Genomic DNA, 19,240 nt, shown 5'->3' with positions numbered 1-19,240 from the left:
TTACTATTTCGTATAAATATAAAATGTAATTATTTACATCGATGTGAACCTGCATTCAAAGTTTTACAGCGAAAGGGGTAGCAGACGCACAGAAAATACCGCGGCACCGCAAATACCGAAACTCGTGTGGCTGTAAGGTCGCCGCAGGCGTCTCCGTCATTCCGTCACAGTCTGAGAGCTCCGCCAGTAAGAAAAGCGCGCGGGAGTCTGGGGGGGGGGGGCGGGGAATTCCTTAGTGCTGTGCTGAGCAATACAATGTGTGTGCATAAAGTGATGATGCATGAAATGTATGTAAAGGTGTAAAGGACGCCTTGGACGTACGATCGCCATGACTGAGCGAAATAGACCTCTCCCTGTTCGTAAACAAATGACGTCAGTGTTCGACAGCGCCACCAATTTGGTAGAGTTGAACTACGCCCGAAGCTAGGGGCGAACAAGGTCGCGCCCGAAAGCCACGGTCTTGAGGTGATTACGATGGTCCCTGAAAGGGACGCGACCTTCGGTCCTACTTTTCTTTCAATAGGAGGCAGCGAACAAGTGCCCAATCGTGGAACCCAGCCGTCCCCTTCCGATTTGTCTCGGTTTCAGTCTGTCGTTTCTCGGGACAAAATTTCGCTTACTAAAATTCCGCTCACTCTCGTGAGTCGTGAAGGCTGAGAAAAAGAACTTACCAAACGCCACAAAGTATATAGTACAGTAATTTCACCAGCAACACGATTTTGATTTCATAGCAATTTGAGTTTCCGTGGATACTTTCTGGCATAGAGAGTTGGCAACCTTGAGGTCGACACTTGCACACTTGCGGACGCGGGAAAAGCAGTAATGCAATCGCAACATGAACGAGAAATTCCACGAAATTGCAGAATGCTTTCGTTTAAATCGCATAAAACGTTGTCGTCATCTTCTTACTCAGCTAAAGCCAGACGAAGACGCAGCAGGTGAACTCATCACTGTACACAACATAAAAGTTTGTGAGGTCGAGGTAAATGTAAATATTACGCGGGTCGTCTGCTTTGGATGCATTTCACGCGCTACATTACCTTGGTGAAATTCACAGATGCGGAACAGTGAGGTCCAAACATCGCCGTCTGACTTACTGAGGTTGTTTGAACAACTGCAAGGTATACAGCATTCACCATAGAATGGTTATTCCTGTTCGGTTTAGGTTTGCCTAATCCCAGCTGAACACAGGGTTTCGTCTGCGTTACAGACACAACTGACAGTCGCTTATTCAGCCTATCCTGTGGCGTATTCTACAACGAATCCACATGTTCTGAGATACACACAGCTAAGTTAAGACAACACTGTGTTATCCTACTAAAGAAAGGTATGACACTTGCAAATTACGCCTACAGTGGATTAAGTACTTTGTTGGGTAGCATTACATCTTTGTGGTTTCGCACCACTGGACCTTGTCAGAGAAGAGGAACTGGTATCAACTTTCAGGCGCATTGCGGAATGCCTCATGAGTGAGTTGCAGAGACACCTTTGGACCTCTTTCTACCATCTAGCTTTCTTTTTTTTTCTCCCCTTTACAGCAGAGAAGAAAGAAGCACTTTGGTTCCTTAAACTAGCAATCAATGGTTTTGTTAAACGTCTCTTAGACGAAAGGCAACTGAACGAGGGTCTCCTATGGCTGTCTGCTGCTTCAACTGTCAGCATCCCTCAAGAGCAGGTACAGAATATTTCAATTATTGTAGTATACAGAGAAACAAAGGCCAGCTGCCTGTACATGTATTTCCGTGGGCATGTTTTTAAAAGTTTCCAAGCAAAACTTTCCAACTTTTGAACCTATAGAAAAGTAGGTTTACGATGCAGCTGCGAGTGCAGAAACTTGCTGAGAACCCTTCGCCGTTCTAATAGGAAGACTGGCTGCGGGTCGTCCACCAGGCTGACCACTCCTCCTTGTTGTCACTGGAGAGCATCTTAAATGCGATTGGGCACTACGTCTGCGGTCAGCTGTCCGCTGCTGACAGTTCCCTCCAGCAGGTGGACTGTCCAGCTCTTCACCCTCACCTGGCTTATTTTAGAGGTACCACCGCTACTCTGAACATTGTACACTTCAACAAAGTACATTGTATGTACCATGCGGTTCAAGAGGGACTCATCTCCACTCTATTGCGCATGCACTGGTGTTAGTTGGCCTCTCTCACGCGAACAAAATATGTCAGAACACCTAACCTAACTAAATATTGTGCAATAGCCAGTAAAAAAAAGGAACCATAATAATTGACATATACGTTATTCATCTCTAGCTGCACACGTATGGCCAGTAGTTTATTCAGTCGCATAACCGTTCTACACTGCAAAGCTCCACGTAGAAAGCAACCTTGTTCTTGATGCCGTTCGCAGATATGTAGAAACCGTATGACATACTGTATATAATTTACGTATTGTTTTGTAGCAAAACAGCAAATTAGCCAAACTTTAATTTGAATGCTAAACAGCGCAACAACAGAGACAAAGAAGGAACCAGACAACGACATGCGCTCGGGTTATTGCCAGATAGAGGGATAAGCGCACTAGAGAGATATACATACGCATATACATTTCCCTTTCACTTTTGCTTTCCTGCGGTTCGCGGAGTCAACTTCGGTGGTCAGCCAACGCCTGTGTTGTCCGGTTCCTTCTTTGTCCTCATCGTTGCGCTGTATTATGTTTAGAGCCTGAAGTCTTAGGGTTTTACCCGATTCTTCCCCGAATTTGCACCCCCGAATTGAAGGTTGTCTCTTTAGGGTGAAACCCGATTTTTACCTGGCAAATTGCCCTCACTGGGATGTCTGTTGGAATGCACTCATTTACTTGTTTGGCACAAAAATTCAGTTGCATCACCATTTGTACCATACCACTACAGTTAGTTGAGTAACTGAGCCCGATTTCATCCCAAATTTAGCATACTAGAAGTTTTTTTCACCCGAATTCGCACGAATTTAGTGCGCACTTTAATTTACCCGATTGTTACCCCCCGAATTTAGAAAAAAATATTTCCCGAAAACTTCAGGCTCTAATTACGTTCAGTATGTATCAGTCCACGTTCACTCACTTAATTTGATTTATGCAGTTTAGTTCCTTATAAAAAAGTTCAAGTGAACAAGGTTTTTCTTGTTCATTCCTTTTTGGGCGCACAAATATCCTCCACGCGTCCTGCAGCCCATCTCGCGTGGGAGCGGAAGATGCCGGTGGACGCCGCGGTCGTGGATTCGGTGGGCGGGTCGTCCTTGTACAACCTCGCTGGTTGCTGGTTGGCTGGACAGGTACCAGTTCTCTCTTGCCATTGGTGGAAATATTGCCGCATAGTAGATTTTTTCTCGCACCTAGGAGAAGCTGGCGTCTGCCCTCGAGTATTTCTACATGGCCCTGAGGCGAGACCCACAAAACCTGCTGGCACTGTGGAACGTCGCGACATGCTTCAGAAGGAAGGGGCTACCAGACATCGAGCTTCTTCGTCTGCTCTCCGAGGTTTGTCACGGGTCAAGCTGCGGGGACGAATTTGGGATTTATTGCACAAAAAATTCCGACACGGAGTATACGCTCGGTAACCAACCATCGTCCCGAAGGACTTTGTTTCCTCCCCACGATGCGTTGAAAACGTGAGGCGTACGCCCTTTTGTGACACTTACGCCATTGCGTTAATTGTCATTTAAGCGTCACACAACAAATCATGGGAGAGAACAATGTAGTTCAAGATAATGGTTGGCTACGGACATCCGGTAGAGTTCTTTTTTTTTTTCTTTTAGTGCGGTGTAAGCCTTCTGTTATTTCCTTTCACATGGTAATCGCGAAAGATTTTTACTCGATTTGCAGGAAGCTTTCAAAATGCGTCACCAGAAGGCAGTGCTGCTGTGCAGCGTTCGCAAGCTGCAGGTGTCTCTGGGCACTGTAACACCCTGGCTTTCGCTGCTGTATCACATTGCCTATCACTTCCAGTGTCGAGGGCTCTACCAGATTGCGGCCATACACTACGGACAGATATGCGAGGCCTTCCTGGACGATCGCTGCACCAAGGTCTCTGACGAATCTTTCGCAATAATGGAGGCAGAAAACTATGCTCTATGCTATTGTAGAAACATGCAACGTAGATGCTCTATCTGCTTCTTCTGCGAACAGTTACACAATTCGAAACTTTCTCAAGGGAATAGTACTTTCCCCCGATACCTTTCATTTATTTGTTCGTTTATTGATGCTACTACAACTAACAATTCCTACTTACATTACAATTACTTCCATTACTTACAATTACAATACTACTTACAATTACAAGTATGCTAGGTGGCCTGGCCCTGTGGATCCGGCACACAGTGCATCCGCTGCACTTTGATGATTTTCCTGCCGTTTTGGTGTCCGCTGTTTGGTGACGGCACGCTTCCTTCGAGCCGTGATTGTTCAAATTATCCGGTGCCAATCTAACGCCCTAATTATCCAATCTAATTATCTGCTGCCAAATTAACGACCCTTCGTTCCCATGGACTTGTGCAGACGTTTGCCGGGACCGTGCGGATCGTCGGAATCTCCGAATTAACGGGGGTCGAATTATCGAGCTTTTACTGGGTATCGAAATCGCAATTCTGTGCGTCCTTGTACAGCTCGTATCCAAGCTAACTTGAACGCCATTTCCGGCCATCGGTGCCCGCTGGTTCTGAGCAGAAATGACGGCAGAGGCCGTTTGGGTCATCTCATTCCGGTTAGAGGGGTGTGCGTCATGAACGCGCTGCCCAGGGTGTCTCTCTTTCTGCGTTGCAGGTTGCAGTGGCGTTCAAGCTAACTTCGATGCGAGCTGTACAATGTTTTTTTTTTTTTTTTTTTGAAATCTGCTTACTCGGTGCCTTTTCTCCAACGTCTCTACACCTGCTTCTTATCAAAGAGCGGGGACTGAACCAAGAAGCATGATGTATAGTTGTGCGAAACGATATTCCCGTCATTCCCACCAGGACGACTCCTCCGTCGTGGACAGCCTGCCGGTTCCTGCTTTGCCGGAAATCGTAGAGCAGCGGGCCTTCTGTTTACTGAAGAGCGGTCTGTACGAGAGCTGCCGCGACGTCTGCAGTGCGACGATTGCGTCGAACGAGCTGCCGCTGAGGTTCTACCGAGGCGTGGCTCTTGCTCGGCTGGAGAAATTCGATGCCGCCCTCGACGACCTTCACTGGTGAGGTCTTTTACTGTCTGGCTCGATCAAAAAATTATTTTAAATGTTATCGCAGTATTTTCCTGATCACTTTTAAGAATCCTCACTGAGTTCGTTCTATCATGCCCAAGTTTATTCGGTAGCCACGCTACGAAACTTCATTAATTTGGTTAATTTGAACTTGATTGCTTACTTGAAATAATTATTTGAAATTATTTATGGCTCCGGTATAATATGGGGATCCCATTCATATCAAGTCGCAATGAAAAAATGACTCGATTAATTTGTATTCTCTGTTAGTGAGGTTAGTGAGGTACAGTTAGTGAGGTTTACACGTGTTTAGTATTCTGAGGACTAAGACGGGCACAGATATAGTGACGACGGAACGTTCCACGAAGTCACTCGGGTTTCACAGGATGGCACAGGAACGTAGGATGGAGGATGATGTTGATGTGGTGTATCTTCTCTCTCTCACAGTATATTTTATGTATCATATTATGTATGATATATAGTGTCTCTACTGTAGATATAGGAAGTGACTTTTTAGGGTGAATCCCGATCCCGCCCGGTTATCCCCCCGAAATTGACCTTCGTATATATATACGTATATATATATATACATATACGTATATATATATATCCCATGTTTCAAAATCATTAATTTGAGCTGGTATCAGGCACTCGTTGTGTAAAGAGAAGCTCAGTCTGTGACGTGACCACATGACGTGACACAATAAGCATGTAGCATAAGTCATAGCATTGCACATCAACAGTAGGACTTGTTGCAAACTTGCCACATATATATACATTGCAGAAGGCACTGCTGATTCTGGTATGTTTTTATTTTATTTTATTTATTTTTTTGTAATTTTTACCGAGGATGTAAAGTCAGCTGATGTTTTTTGGGGGAAAATTGGCATTGAACATGATCGAAACCCAAATCAATTTGTGGAGAGACTTATGGGGTAGAATATATGCCAGATGGTCGTTAAATAATAAAAATCAATAATACATTCGATCCTATTCTGTCTGTGGTGCCCCACGTGAATTCAATCCCTACGGAGTCTCAATCCCTAAGGAGTCAATGACACATGAAGTGATGCCGTTAATGCAGCCATTTAGAGAGCAGACGTGTCTAATAACGAGAGCAAAAATTGCAGCGTCCTCGGGAAGCTGGATCCGCAGGAGAAGCTGTTTTGGTGTCAGGTCCATGTCAACGTAGGGCTGGTGTACGCCCTGCAGGATCGACTCCATGACGCTTTCGACCATCTCGGCAGAGCTTTCGACTCGGCGCCAGGTTGTTTGCTCTCTTCTCGTTGCACTACAATTATATATCCTAGAAATTTTTAAACAAGGGCTCCAAGTGGAATGTTTTTCCCACATGCCAATGTTGAAATTTCCATAACTGTATGAATGAAAACTATTGGTGCTTGAATATTGTGAGCAACTTTCCTCTTGTTGTAGTATTACTCTTTGCTGGCATTTAACTTGTCCTACTTTGCGCACAGGCAACATGGACGCTGCTTACAGTCTGGCATTCCTTCACTCACGATTCGGCAACATAGAAACGGCCCAGAACATCTGGGCAAAGTTCAAGGCCACGGGCAACACGAATAGTGCACAGGTGGAAGAACTGGAAAAAACCTTAGCGTGCACCACAAGGTGACGCTGAGTAAGATGCGATGTGTGTTTCACGAGACTTGGACAATATAGTTCGCAAGTTGTGCATTGCCTGCACAAAAGCGCTATGTATCTCGTTCATCTCTCTACGTGTAAATATGTCGTAATTTGTAAGTACATATCTGTATTGAATGTGCATTGTACATCCGTGTCTTGCTCACGTCTGTTACGTGTATTTTATACGTTCTTTTCAATCATAAACGGTTATAAAACTTTGGCCATGTCGAATAGAGTTACGATGGTTTGAGAGCGAGGACAAATTTTGGGCTGAAAGGAGTGTCATAAAAGCTATGAGTAGGGATGTACGATTATTGGGATGCCTTTGAATGACAACTCGAAAGACTACTATATTAGATTCGATCGTCTTTCTATAATTTTTTTTTTAGTTATTGTTATTTCTCTACTAACTAGACGTGGAGTAGCTTGTCTCGTGGCGGGTGTGCTTACATCTAAGTTTTTTTCTCCTACCACCACCATCATCATCATCGTCATCGTCGTCATCATCATAATCATCATAATTGAACTGAAGTGATATGTCTCACAAACAGGATATATTCAAAAATTCCATTTGTAAGTACAAAAAAGTGCCAGAAGCTGGTCATAAAAGAAAGTGAGTGCTGCTTCACACTGAACTTCTGTACACAAATACACACAAAAGTGTGTTGTGTGTGTGTTTTTAAAATGAAAACCAATAAAAAAACACAAGGAAAGCTGTTTGTCGCTTTGTTGAGTTTCCTTTGGCACCTGAGGCAAATTTCGAGGCGCTTTTTCATGTACTGTTTCACCTAAAAAATAAGCTGCATGATCTACTGAATGTTGCGCTTCACATATACTAGAGTTAATTTTGCCGATAACTGAGCACTTTTTGAGGAATATCATAGGACTACAAGCTTCATGGCCCAGCTCTGTTAAAAAAAAAAAAAAAATTGAGCTCCAGTTTACCTGGGAAACTTTTTAGAGCTTATTTTGACTATAGCTGTGTTAATTTCACTTTTCAGTCTGAGCAATTTCTGTATTCTTTCTGTTAAAAATGGGGAAGGCATTCTTCGTTCTGTTTTTTTCTTTTTTGGAACTCAAATTGTCCTGACAATTAATGCTTCCGATGAGCAGCTGTGTGCACGTTTATTCGATCAACACTTTTATTTTGTTTCGTTAGGTTGTCGAAGGTTATGTTGGCAGTCTTTTCTCATCGCAAGCCAATGAAAAAATAAAGATATATTTGTCCATCTACAGGGCCAGGGTGGGGGAGGGGTGGATGTCTTAAAGTAGCACAGAAGTCATTTTTAACACCCAGTTTTCTTCTTATAAAACTGTTAAGTTTGCCAGTAAGATGCACCATGCGAAGTAATTTACACCACAGAGTCATAATTATCGCAGAAACTGAATTTAAAATATGCCGCAAAAAGCGACCGTGCGCAACGGTGGTGAAGAGCAGTACCAGCCTGTGATCTGCCTGGAACCTCGCGCTGACGCTATAAGGACTCGCTCGCTGATTGGCCTAAAAAAATGTTGTCTGCTGCTCCGCTGTCGTCTGCTACTCGGCTGTTCGGGGTTCTGATAAAGCCATTCTCCTTGCTCGGTAAAGCTTCGGGCGCTCCTTGTATCCCCAATTCTCCGGGAAAACTGGCAAAACAGGTTTACGGCGGCAAAGGAACAATGCGCTGACCCCCACTGATCGGCAAACCAGAACGAGTCTCCTTATGCCGTCATCGGTGACGTGCCATCATACCTCCTCATCCTCGTTATAGCTGGAGTGGCGAGTTAAGGGTGAAGGCGCGGAGCTATGTTTATGTGAGTTTTTTTCTGGGAAACAAATTGCACACATCAAAACCTTTCGCGCTATTCGGTATAATGACACACACACTTTCATCAGATGTCTGAATCTGAAATTTTTTTGGATGGCCCTCTGTACTCCTTTAACTAACGTAACGTGTACCAAGCAGCCCAAGCAGGTTTCGAAGTGCTCTACGCTCCCCTTGGATCGCCAGCGTGGTGCGCATTTCGGATACGGCGGCAAAACGAAACTAACCGACGACTATGGAAAATAAGCCAAGCGGCCAAGCCAAGCCGCTAAAGTAGCCGTGTGCCTGTCAGCAGTCTACCGTGTTGGTCGTCTGTGTCGGGAACAATGTTTAACATCAATAAGTTATTAAACCGAATATCTGACCAGAAGGTGAGCTCTTCATACGTCAAATATATAACTCTCTACCAGTGGAAAGCAGAGTTCCGTCTCGTCTGCAGGTTTCGGCGTCACCAACCACTCCCCCGACATCCCCAGACCCCCCCAACACGCAAGATAGGAACGACGAAGGCGCTGAGGTGATGCAGAAAACTTTTGTTCCTTTCGTGTTTATTGTTTCGCGAACGTCCCTGAAATGCGCGCCCAGGGCAGTTCTGAAATGGTGGTACCCAAGCGAGACTCGGCAGACGACCATACGTTGTCACCGAACTTATATGGACGTAACATTCCGAAACGAAAACGCTCCACTCGATGCACAACCGATGCAGATGTACACCTGAATGATAGCGACAGCCGTTGTGCCAACAAAAGTTGTACTAATGAGGTGTCCGTAAAGGCCGGCCACTTTCTTGAGCAGAAACTTACGAAAGTGCATATTATGTCATTTTTGTACTGTTTTTTTCAGGGTTTTCTATGTCCATCATGTATGAGAGCCTTCCCCTCTGCTGAGGCTCTTCAGGACCACTACGAGACGAGTCACACAGATGCGGTTGGGGGCAGCACTTTCATCTGTCCAGCCTGCAAGATGCGACTGGGATCCGAAGCCGCCTTACAGAGCCATTTCGCCAGGCATCACATCTCCAAGGTCCTCTCTTGAAATGTTTATTTTGGCCACCACGCGAGTGTGCACTAACCGTGTGTTCACACGAGAGACATGCTCGTGGAATATTCCGTCGGAAGAAAAAAGCGAGAGACCTCTCACAGAGACGAAGTTCCGTCCCGTGTTATGTTGAGCGTTCACACGGTGTGAAATATCGGGAGTGGCGTGCTGCGCACTTAGCAGACGACACCGTCGGTGTCTTTCCTGTCGTCTGCTACGGAATATCTTGAGGCTGTGTCGCAGGATATTCCGCACGGTTAGCAGTGTACGTGAACACTGCGGACGTTGAGTGCTCGCGCTCGGAAAGCTATGACGTTTTTCGCGTCTTCCGCGGGGAGTGTCGCTTGTCGTGAACGCACGGTGAAAGTGGTGTTCTCTGCACAAACATTTTCTCTCTCACTGAAGCAAGCATATCATGCAGCTTGCCCGTTAAATTCCGCCGTTAAAGACCGCACGTTGCACATAAGCGTGATTTCTGCTGTAGCTTCATTGACAGAACTCGAAGGGGTCGTTTTCTGCTGTCCCGTAAAATTGTTTGCTTTCTTTACATGTAAATATGTGAGGGAAACTTGCTGAGCCTGTATGGGTCGACAAGCATTTTTCCCGACATATTTCCCGGTAGTAGACCAGCTATACAAACTGTGATGTTGAAGTACAGCTCCCTTCGAAGTTAATTAGAACACCGGAAAAAATTCTGTCTCATTTCCGAGCACCATAACAGCTGCCCCGGGGGCACTGGCAGAATGTTAAGTGAACAAAACCCTTTCCTTAAACTAACAGATTAATTTTTGTCCGATTAAAATTTCCTCGTGGCCCCAAAGGTTGCTGTAACCGGGCTCAGGAACAGGACCGCATTTTTTCCCCAGTGTTATTATTAACTTTGATGGGGGCTGTACAACATGGAGCGTACATAACAGCAACGTGAATCCCCCAGCCGGGGCTGGAGCACGGTCGCCCTGGCAGTGCTCGGGAAGGGTAAACGGAGAGAGTGGCGAGGGTGTCATGATCTTGGTACGCCCCACAGCAGATATCACTGCTCGCTTTGGTTATGGAAGTAGGTCTGTTATACGTGCGACCCCGAGAAGCATTTGCCATGAAATATATCCACCAAGCAAAACTGCCTTCCCATTCATAAGTTGTTAAGGCCCAGACTTAACCATTTAAAGGTGGTGTCCGGACAAAAAATACAGTTCAACTGAAAGCGCGATCGGAATAGTGAGTGCTTGAAATACATGTTACCGGGAACATTTTGTTTAGAAACAGTTGGAAACATTAGAAAATGATTTTAACCGAATTTTGCTGCCGGTTGCGCATTCCATGCCAAACTCGGGCAATAGTGTGCGGGGACCAACGTCGCTGAAGTCGGTCATGAAGGCAGGCTGTCTGTCACAAAATTCGGTCTTCCGGCTCGCTGGAGTTCCGTCACTGGAAGACTCTAAGCAGGGAAGGGCCGTTTCAGCCGGAAGCCGGCGGTTGGTTTTTTAATTTGATGTTTTTGATGTTTTGTGAAAAAAAAAAAAAAGAGAAAAGAAAACATGAACAGATTTTGCGAAACTGTTTCGGTATTTTCTTCTCGGAAGGCATCTCCAAGCGGATATCACATTAACTTCAGAATTCCGGATTCCTCGCGGACACCATCATTAACATTAATTGCGCAAGGTAATGATGCATAGTTCGGTGGTTGCCCATTGTAGACCTTATGTTTGCAGTAAACTTCTTGATGTCTGCGTGACCATGTTATCTTTGGACAGTGATTATGCAGAGGTAGATGTTCTATCGAAACCTGACTTTTGCTTTCTCTCGTTTTTCTATGACCCAACAGGAAGAGAGGTAAGTTGTACAAAGTATGGTTGCAGCTGGCTCTGGAGGGATTTCGGATTTGTTCCAGCAATGGTGAAGACACTCTCCGACAAGACCTGTCTGAGATGGACACCTCGCTGAAGGTATGCGGACGGTTAGATGATGAGATGAATTGTTTAAAAATATTTGGGCAGGTTGGTCACACGTCTCAAAATCGATAATCCTTTAAAGGAGCGAGGAAGCGATATATAACGCGCCTCAAAACACAGCTTCGTTCATCAGGCACCCCCATGCCAGGAGCCACCATGCGCAATATTATTGCTGAACAGTGTTTTGTCACTGCACAATTTATTCGAACGTCACCAGAAACCAGCCACACCAGAATGGTGTGGCGCGACCTTGGAGGACCCGGCTCTGATCTCTCGGTGTGACGTAATTGATTGGTGTGACGTAGCATAAGTGCAGTGAGCAGGCACGAGTTCTCATTCCCCACTGAAAATTCGTTCCCTATGGACACTGCACGGTGCTACGCGTTGCCATACCCGGTTTAACCTGATTCTTCCCCAAATTTGCACCCCGAATTTGCACCCCGAATTGAAGGTTGCCTCTTTAGGGTGAAACCCGATTTTTTACCCGGCAAATTGCCACCACTGAGACGTCTGTGGGAATGAACACTAACCTGTTTTGCAGAAAATTCAGTTACATCACTGCTTGTATCAAACCATTACTTTCAGTTTGAATTACTGAGCCCGATTTCTTCCCAAATATAGCATACCGGAACTTTTTCAACCGAAATTCGCATGTTTATTTATCCGATTTTTACCCCCCTTTCAAAAAAGATATTTCCCAAAAACTTAAGGCTCTGTCTGTCTATCAACTTCAACACCACTCGTTCACTTACGTACTTGTGAAGAAATTGAGGGACTTGTGGATAAAAAACTTCCCGCATGAGATGGTGGTTAGCCACCATCGTAGTTTTTGTGCAACAGTGCATGTCATTCACTGCACAATCCGCTGTAGCCGAAAATAAAAACTTTACGTGAGCATTGCAACGTCTGGGCGCAATATTGGCTTTACATCGGTAATACTGGTCCAGTATCCAGTACTAGCTCCAGTGGCCTAGTGGCTACGGTGACAGCATTCCATGCCGAGACTGACCCGGGTTCGAATCCGGGCACTCGCTGCGCTGTCTGGGCATTTTCCCGGGTTTTCCTCAGATGCTTTGAGATCGATGTACAGATGTACAGTTCCCCATGAAGTCAGCCCAGGATCCACAATCCTCCCGAGCAACATGCCACCAGGCAAGCAGGCAGGCTGCTAGGAAATAGTGTGCTACAACCACCACCACCATCGAACCAGTATTGCCGATATCTAGCCAGTGTTCAGCCAATATATTGTGCTGCTTGGGTAGAGATGAGGGCTTTCACTTCTCCTTTAAGAAGTGACGCAGTGTTGTGCGTTTCTGTGAAAGTTTCTTAGTAGCTTCTAGGTCTTCCTAACAGTTTCTAAATGCTTCTAAAATATACTACTGCAGTTTCTAACAGTCTCCGAAAGGTTTGAGAATTGTTAATTAACATTTCTAAACATCTTCAAAAGCTTCTCGAATGGTTCCCAATGGCTCGTAATTGGTTTTTACAGTGCTGTAGTAGACTTTTAAAAAAAAAATTTCGGAATTCACGACTGCTTTCTCACAGTTTTGTATCAGTTTCTAAAGTTTTAAAATCTTCTAACAGCTTCATGCAGTACTTAAATTCATAAGCTAATACTTCCTAGAAGTTTTTGTTTTGTTTTGAAAGGCTTTTTAGATAGCTTCTAAGTTCTTTCTAAAATGTATAGAAGATTTTTAACAGCTTCAAAATAGTTCCAGATAACCTTTTGAACATTTCTAAAATATACAAAGAGCCACTGCTTCTGTTGATGCTAAGCATTTTGTGGGGCCAAGCGCTGTGGACCTATCTCATTGCAGGAGGAGCGTTGGTACACTGAAGAACTCAAGAAGGAAATCTCACGTCTGCAGGACATCGTCCTGGAAAAAGCCACTCCTGATATGGTAGGCAACCAATACATCTCCTTGTGACGTAAATTAACAGCTGTACTTTGTTTAGGAAGGTGCAAAAACAGAACGACATGGACAAATAGACACAAATGTAACAACAAGTCAGTGTCCTTTGGTTCTTTGCACCTTCCTAATCGTGCACCAGTTCGCCTGCGCACCCTCCTTATTATCGATTATCCTTTGTTGTTTGCTTTTCCGTGTGTTCTGCGCATGGAAACATTGAGATAAGGCTGTACACTAGCCACACTCTTAAAAAAAAGGGAGTACTTTAACTCCTTTTTTTGCGACATATATAACACCCTTTTGGAGAGTACAATTATGCTCAAAAGGGTGTCTCCTCACTTCCTGGAGGGAGTAGCATAACACCTTTCTCCCTACTGGAGAGTATAATATTACTCCCCGGCAGGGAGAAGGTGTTATGCTACTCCCTTGAGGGAGTGAGGAGACACCCTTTTAAGCGTAATTGTACTCTCCAAAATGGTGCTATATACGTGGCAAAAAAAGGAGTTAAAGTACACCCTTTTTTTTAAGAGTGCACTGTACCGTGTACCCGCACGAGCAACATTCTCACCGGAATATTCTAGTGGAAGAAAAAGCGAAAGCACCGCTCACAGAGCCGAAGTTCCGCCCCGTGTTACGTCGAGCATTCACACAGTGCCGGAATACAGGGAGTGACGTACTGCTCACTTATAGCAGACGACACTTAGCAGACGACACCGTCAGCGTCTTTTCCCGTCGTCTGCTACGGAATATCTTGTGGCTGTGCCGCAGGATATACCCCACGGTCAGCAGTGCACGTGACAGAGGAAAGCTATGACGTTCTTCGCATCTTCTGCTGGAGTATCCTGAGAAATGTCTCTCGTGTGTGTACACGGTAAGTGTCGTCTGCTAGTGCACCAACACACCACTCCCCATATTCCTGCACCGCGTCAAAGCTCAACGTAACACGGGACGGAACTTTGACTCGGCAGTGTTTTCGCTTGTTATTGCGTGATAATCTTCTGTAATTATGTCGCTCGTGCGAGTGCGCGGATACCAGACTGGCAGGACTTCCCCCCCTCGACTTGATACGGGGCCCCTTTTGGACAGATAGGACGCGCGTACCCTCTCCCCACTACCCCTTCCACTGTCTTGGCATCCAATCATTATGCCTTAAAGGGGCACTAAAATGCAAACACAACTTGCTCTCAAAGTCCCACGTTTCAATTAGCACAATTCAAACAAAATTAGTTCACACAACGCCACCGTTTAGAAGAAAAACGCAATGAAGACAGAGCCGTCTTTGCCAGCACCGAATGGGATTCCAGGAGGCAGAGATTGGTGGCATCCAATGAGACAGCAGGAGAAGCGCGCGAACACCTATCATTGGGTGTGTGGATTTGGAACTGGTCCGATCGTGGTGTTCCGTATATGCCTGGCGTGATGCACACTGCTGCATTTTTAACGTAGCGTGTAACATAATTTGAAGTGAACTTGCTTTTGCATTTTAGTGCTACGACAGCCTCAGCTTGGTTAGTTTCTAATACACATAGAAGTTTTTTTCTCCTGTGATAGAATTCAGACACATACACGCACAAAAATTCCTTCTCTAGGCAGAGCAGGAGATGCTTCATTCGCAGATGAAGGCCTTGGAGGAGGGAAAAGCACTGCGTAAGAAGCCTTTTTTTCTCCTCTTTTCACCCTCTTTTCACACTTTAAAGGGGGCTGTGACACTTCTATTGATAGATGTGCTTCATTAAACGCCAGAATGTCACGGAAATTTTTTTTTTTCTACTCGTCATACTTTGTGAGAAATAAAGCTTCGAATGTACGTACAACACAGGGTCTAATTTTAGAAGGTGGGAATGGCTATGACCTCATTCCCATTTGTACTTGTCACTTTTGGCTGGAGACCCTAGCTTTCTGCTACTCTGCAAAATTTCGCGGATCTGGTCATGTCTTGTCGAATCAACTGTTTCCCTCGGAATTGTGAGTTTTTTTTGCAGAATACTGTTCAACATACTACGGAATTATGTAAGGATTTCAATCGATCTATGACATTTTTGCCCTTTAAAGGAGTACGGAGGGCCATCCAAAAAAATTTCAGATTAAGATATCTGATGAAAGTGTGTGTGTCATTATACCGAATAGCGCGAAAGGTTTTGATGTGCGCAATTTGTTTCCCAGAAAAAAACTCACATAAACGTAGCTCCGCGCGTTCACCCTTAACTCGCCACTCCAGCTATAATGAGGATGAGGAGGTGTGATGCCACGTCGCCGATGACGGTATAAGGAGAACTTGTTCTGGTTCGCTGGCCAGTGGGGGTCATCGCCTTGTCCCTTTGCCGCCGTAAACCTGTTTTGCCAGTTTTCCCGGAGAATTGGGGATAGAAGGAGCGGCCGAAGCATTACCGAGGGCAAGGAGAAAGGCTGTATCGGAACCCCGAACAGCCGAGTAGCAGACGACAGCGGAGTAGCAGACAACATTTCTCTAGGCCAATCAGCAAGCGTTCTCCTTATAACGTCAGCGCGAGGTTCCAGGCAGGGCACAGGCTGGTACTGCTCTTCACCACCGTTGCGCACGGTCGCTTTTAGCGCCGTATTTTAAATTCAATTTCCGCGATAATTATGACTCTGCGATGTAAATTACTTCGCATGGTGCATCTTACTGGTCTACTTAACATTTTTGTAGGAAGAAAACTGGCTGTTAAAAATGACTTCTGTGCTACTTTAAACAAGATCGATGACTGCATTGCCTAACGCGACTGATACCGCTGGCACTCGCACGGTTGTACAATGCGGCGACGAAAGCAAATTTAACGACGGGAACGCGTGGAGAGAAATTGTCATAGTTGAGTCTAATCTTCGTTGTGGACTGAAAAGTATCGAAAGGCCGGAAAAGCGCGCGGGACTAGTTGTTTACCGTGGAGAATGTTGCAACATTTTTTTTTTTCTCGTTTTTTCTTGCCTGCGGATTCCATCTCGCGGAAATGTTAGCTTTCTACCGCAGAAAGCCGAGGGCTTTACACTGGTGGACGCACCTGCTGTGATGTCAGACCTGAATGGAGTATTTGTGTTCACGGTGCGATTTTTTGCGCATCTGTTACCCCTTAGCTGTAAAGCTTTGGATTCAGGCTCGTACCTCTGTCAGACGGGCACATATACGGCCTTTGAGGTTACGGCATTAAGAAATGGCCGTAAGTTAGGTACGGCCTTAAGCTCTGGGAAGCTGCCAGACGGTATTCGTGAAGGCGTCTTGTCGATGACGTCAGCATCGATGAACAAGTCTGTGAACGTTGAACGTAATGTAGTGAAGTCACGTTTTTTTTTTCCTTACTGAGAGTACACGAAAACAACGTTTTGTTGGTATTTTGAAAATACAACAGCAAACTACATTTGCTTTGAAGTGCTATGGATATTTTTCTCAACGGCGTCGGGCCTTTTGGATGCAGACGACACGGTGCGATGCCGCGTGCAGTGGTTCGAGGGTGTCACTACGAACTTAACACCTGTACAGACGAGATAAAATCTGAAGCAAAGTGCAAAAATTCCAGAAAAACGTGAAAAAAACAACAAAAGAGATGACAACATTACGTCGGGTAAAAAAAATTTCATTTAGAATTGAATTAAGTATGCGAAATCCCACTTATGTGGCGCTTGGTGACGAGGCTTGGGCAGTTTCGACGGGATGCCGTAAACTGTCTTGTGCGAACGCCGTTGCCCTCCTATCTCAGTTTTGTCGCAAAAGGCCGTATTGCTGACCGTCTGGTAAGAAGTTAATGACAGTATGCACTTACGTCCGCGTCCGTTACGGCCGTAAGTGCGCCCGTCTGACAGTAGTATCACATCCGTGCGAGTAATTGTCGTCTGCATTTATTCGACACAACATGGGACGAAGTGTTGCAACCCCCTTTTACATATGTAAGGCCCATTGAACGTACCAGGTAAAAGCTCTCTAAATGATTTTGCTGTGCTTGCATCATGCACCTATAGCTCACCTTATCAGACAATGAGATAAGATATCCGTTAAAGACAAAGAATAATGAGAACAGTGGGCAGTGTACAACGCGTGAGCCTGCTGTGCAGACATCCGGTTGCCGGCATAGTCCTGATTTCTGCGTGAAATTTTAAACGTGTAAAAGTGCGGAATTGTTGAGGTACGTTTTGGAATGAGCCTCATTTGATGTGAAATAATTCAGCAACTTATAGTTGATCCCGCTGCAAGCTTTGTAATTGACGATCGTAGCAGTGGCTTGAGCCACAGTTTATCAATGCTCGTGTTTCATATTTAGGTGTCCAACAACACTACAAGGGATTGATGTTGACGGACAACGTTAAGTAGTTATAAGTAGTTATAGATGTAGTTAAAATACATTGCAGTAGTTAAAGAAGTAGTTTTAACTACTCCCCTGAAATAGTAGTTCAACTACTAGCTAAACTACTTCATCGTGAAGTAGTTAGTCAGCTGGCTCCAAAATCTGGTTCAATCAATCTTCTGATGTTTCCAACCGTTTCAAAACTAAATATTCCGGTTACACGTATTTCGCACATCCACTATTCCAATTGCACCTTCAGTTCAACTACGTGTTTTGTGCGTACACACCTTTAAAAAATTGCATTCAAAAATTGCATTCAAAATTGCATATATATACATATATAAATACATATATAAAGGAGAGGAAGGGACCTTAGAGTTGCACAGCATGAGCAGAGCGCAATTGATATTCCAAAAGGTTCCTGATAAGGATTGCATTCAAGTTGCCGTTCGCTGTTATTTTCGGTGTTTAGACACATTAGATATCGGTGTCTGATATCAGTTGTCTCGTATCAGTCTGGCCAGTGTCGGTCACTCACACACTGTGGGCACCTGTCGACAGGTGATACCGCGTGGTCCTTACTAGACTCGGCGAAGGTCAGCAAGTTTAATCATTTTATTCCTAAATGTTTATGACATTAAACGCGACGTTTAATTTATCGCAATGCTGCGCGAGATCCGGTCATTTGACTTAACCATAAAGAAAAACTGGTTTCAGTGTCCCATTAATCATTTCTGCATGATGCAAAAATTTTTATGTTTTTATAATTTTTTATTTTTGTAATTTTTATTTTTGTAAAAAAAACGATTTATTGGAGCGGGTGACCTATTTTCCGCTAATGTCCGACAGTAATTTTTTTTTTAATTTAATTTTCCGACAGTAATGTCCGAAGTGGTGTTACTGCGCCAGCAGCTGGGTCAGATGGCGGAGCAACAGGCAACACTGGTCAGTCATCACTCAGCCGCGGCATACATCATTCTCTAACTCTTTCTTCAACAGATCAGCGAGAAGGAGCAAGGAGACAGGTAAGGTGGTTCTTTGCACAGGGGGTGCACTAAACTCAATTGGTGAGAGCTGTTCACCAATCGGGTAATAGTAGTGATCAGCTGGTGAGGACAGGTCATTATTTGCAGGGTGAAGGCCTCCGCCGCCTTGGAGGAACTGGAGCGTGAACATCAGAATCTCAAGATGGAGCAGGTTGCACTCCAGGAACGTTGTACGCTGTAAGCCAATTTATGGAACACGTTGTTCCATATAGTGTATTGTATTGTACTGTTGCGCGTTGTAACGTGTTCCTGTATGGCGTTACAGCAGGCTACCGCTTGCAATAAGGTGCCGCAATAACTACTATATGTATGTTGTCGTATAACATGCACTATGGGAAGATGCTTCAATAACATTGTATATTGTATTGTAACATATGCACTGTAATGTCCAGTACACTACA

At 44.8% G+C, this 19,240-nt stretch overlaps 2 protein-coding genes across 9 annotated transcripts in view; both read left to right on the top strand.

Annotated features, from left to right (window-relative positions):
• Positions 1-391: 391 nt before the first annotated feature.
• Positions 392-7,019, top strand: LOC135387898 (uncharacterized). Of its 6 annotated transcripts, none has more exons than XM_064617104.1 (12): positions 392-988; positions 1,058-1,121; positions 1,211-1,327; positions 1,380-1,469; positions 1,539-1,675; positions 1,864-2,033; positions 3,122-3,254; positions 3,319-3,459; positions 3,928-4,005; positions 4,929-5,143; positions 6,283-6,419; positions 6,631-7,019. In XM_064617104.1, the coding sequence occupies exons 1-12, from the start codon at positions 836-838 to the stop codon at positions 6,786-6,788; spliced, it is 1,593 nt and encodes a 530-aa protein (XP_064473174.1). In that variant the 5' UTR covers positions 392-835; the 3' UTR covers positions 6,789-7,019. The 6 variants fall into 6 exon arrangements, with proteins under 6 accessions (XP_064473174.1, XP_064473171.1, XP_064473170.1 ...); XM_064617101.1 differs by having other exon boundaries at positions 394-988; positions 1,542-1,675; positions 3,805-4,005; XM_064617100.1 differs by having other exon boundaries at positions 395-988; positions 3,805-4,005.
• Positions 7,020-8,881: 1,862 nt separating this feature from the next.
• The window catches only part of LOC135387897 (early endosome antigen 1-like), a 30,648-nt gene continuing 20,289 nt past the window's right edge, over positions 8,882-19,240 (top strand). Inside the window, exons 1-9 of one of the 3 annotated variants that reach the window (XM_064617097.1) lie at positions 8,882-8,975; positions 9,044-9,121; positions 9,448-9,627; positions 11,465-11,585; positions 13,409-13,492; positions 15,091-15,148; positions 18,674-18,738; positions 18,793-18,818; positions 18,927-19,016. In XM_064617097.1, coding sequence (XP_064473167.1) covers positions 9,527-9,627; positions 11,465-11,585; positions 13,409-13,492; positions 15,091-15,148; positions 18,674-18,738; positions 18,793-18,818; positions 18,927-19,016 — 545 coding nt within the window. In that variant the 5' untranslated portion in view covers positions 8,882-8,975; positions 9,044-9,121; positions 9,448-9,526. Of the gene's footprint in view, positions 8,976-9,043; positions 9,122-9,447; positions 9,628-11,464; positions 11,586-13,408; positions 13,493-15,090; positions 15,149-17,539; positions 17,635-18,320; positions 18,390-18,673; positions 18,739-18,792; positions 18,819-18,926; positions 19,017-19,240 lie in introns of those variants that run through there. The other 2 variants (XM_064617098.1, XM_064617099.1) reach the window with 2 other exon arrangements.

This window comes from Ornithodoros turicata, chromosome 3 (genome assembly GCF_037126465.1).
Source record: "Ornithodoros turicata isolate Travis chromosome 3, ASM3712646v1, whole genome shotgun sequence".
Taxonomy (NCBI): Eukaryota; Metazoa; Arthropoda; class Arachnida; order Ixodida; family Argasidae; genus Ornithodoros; species Ornithodoros turicata.
This window is presented reverse-complemented; position numbering and strand designations above follow the sequence as displayed.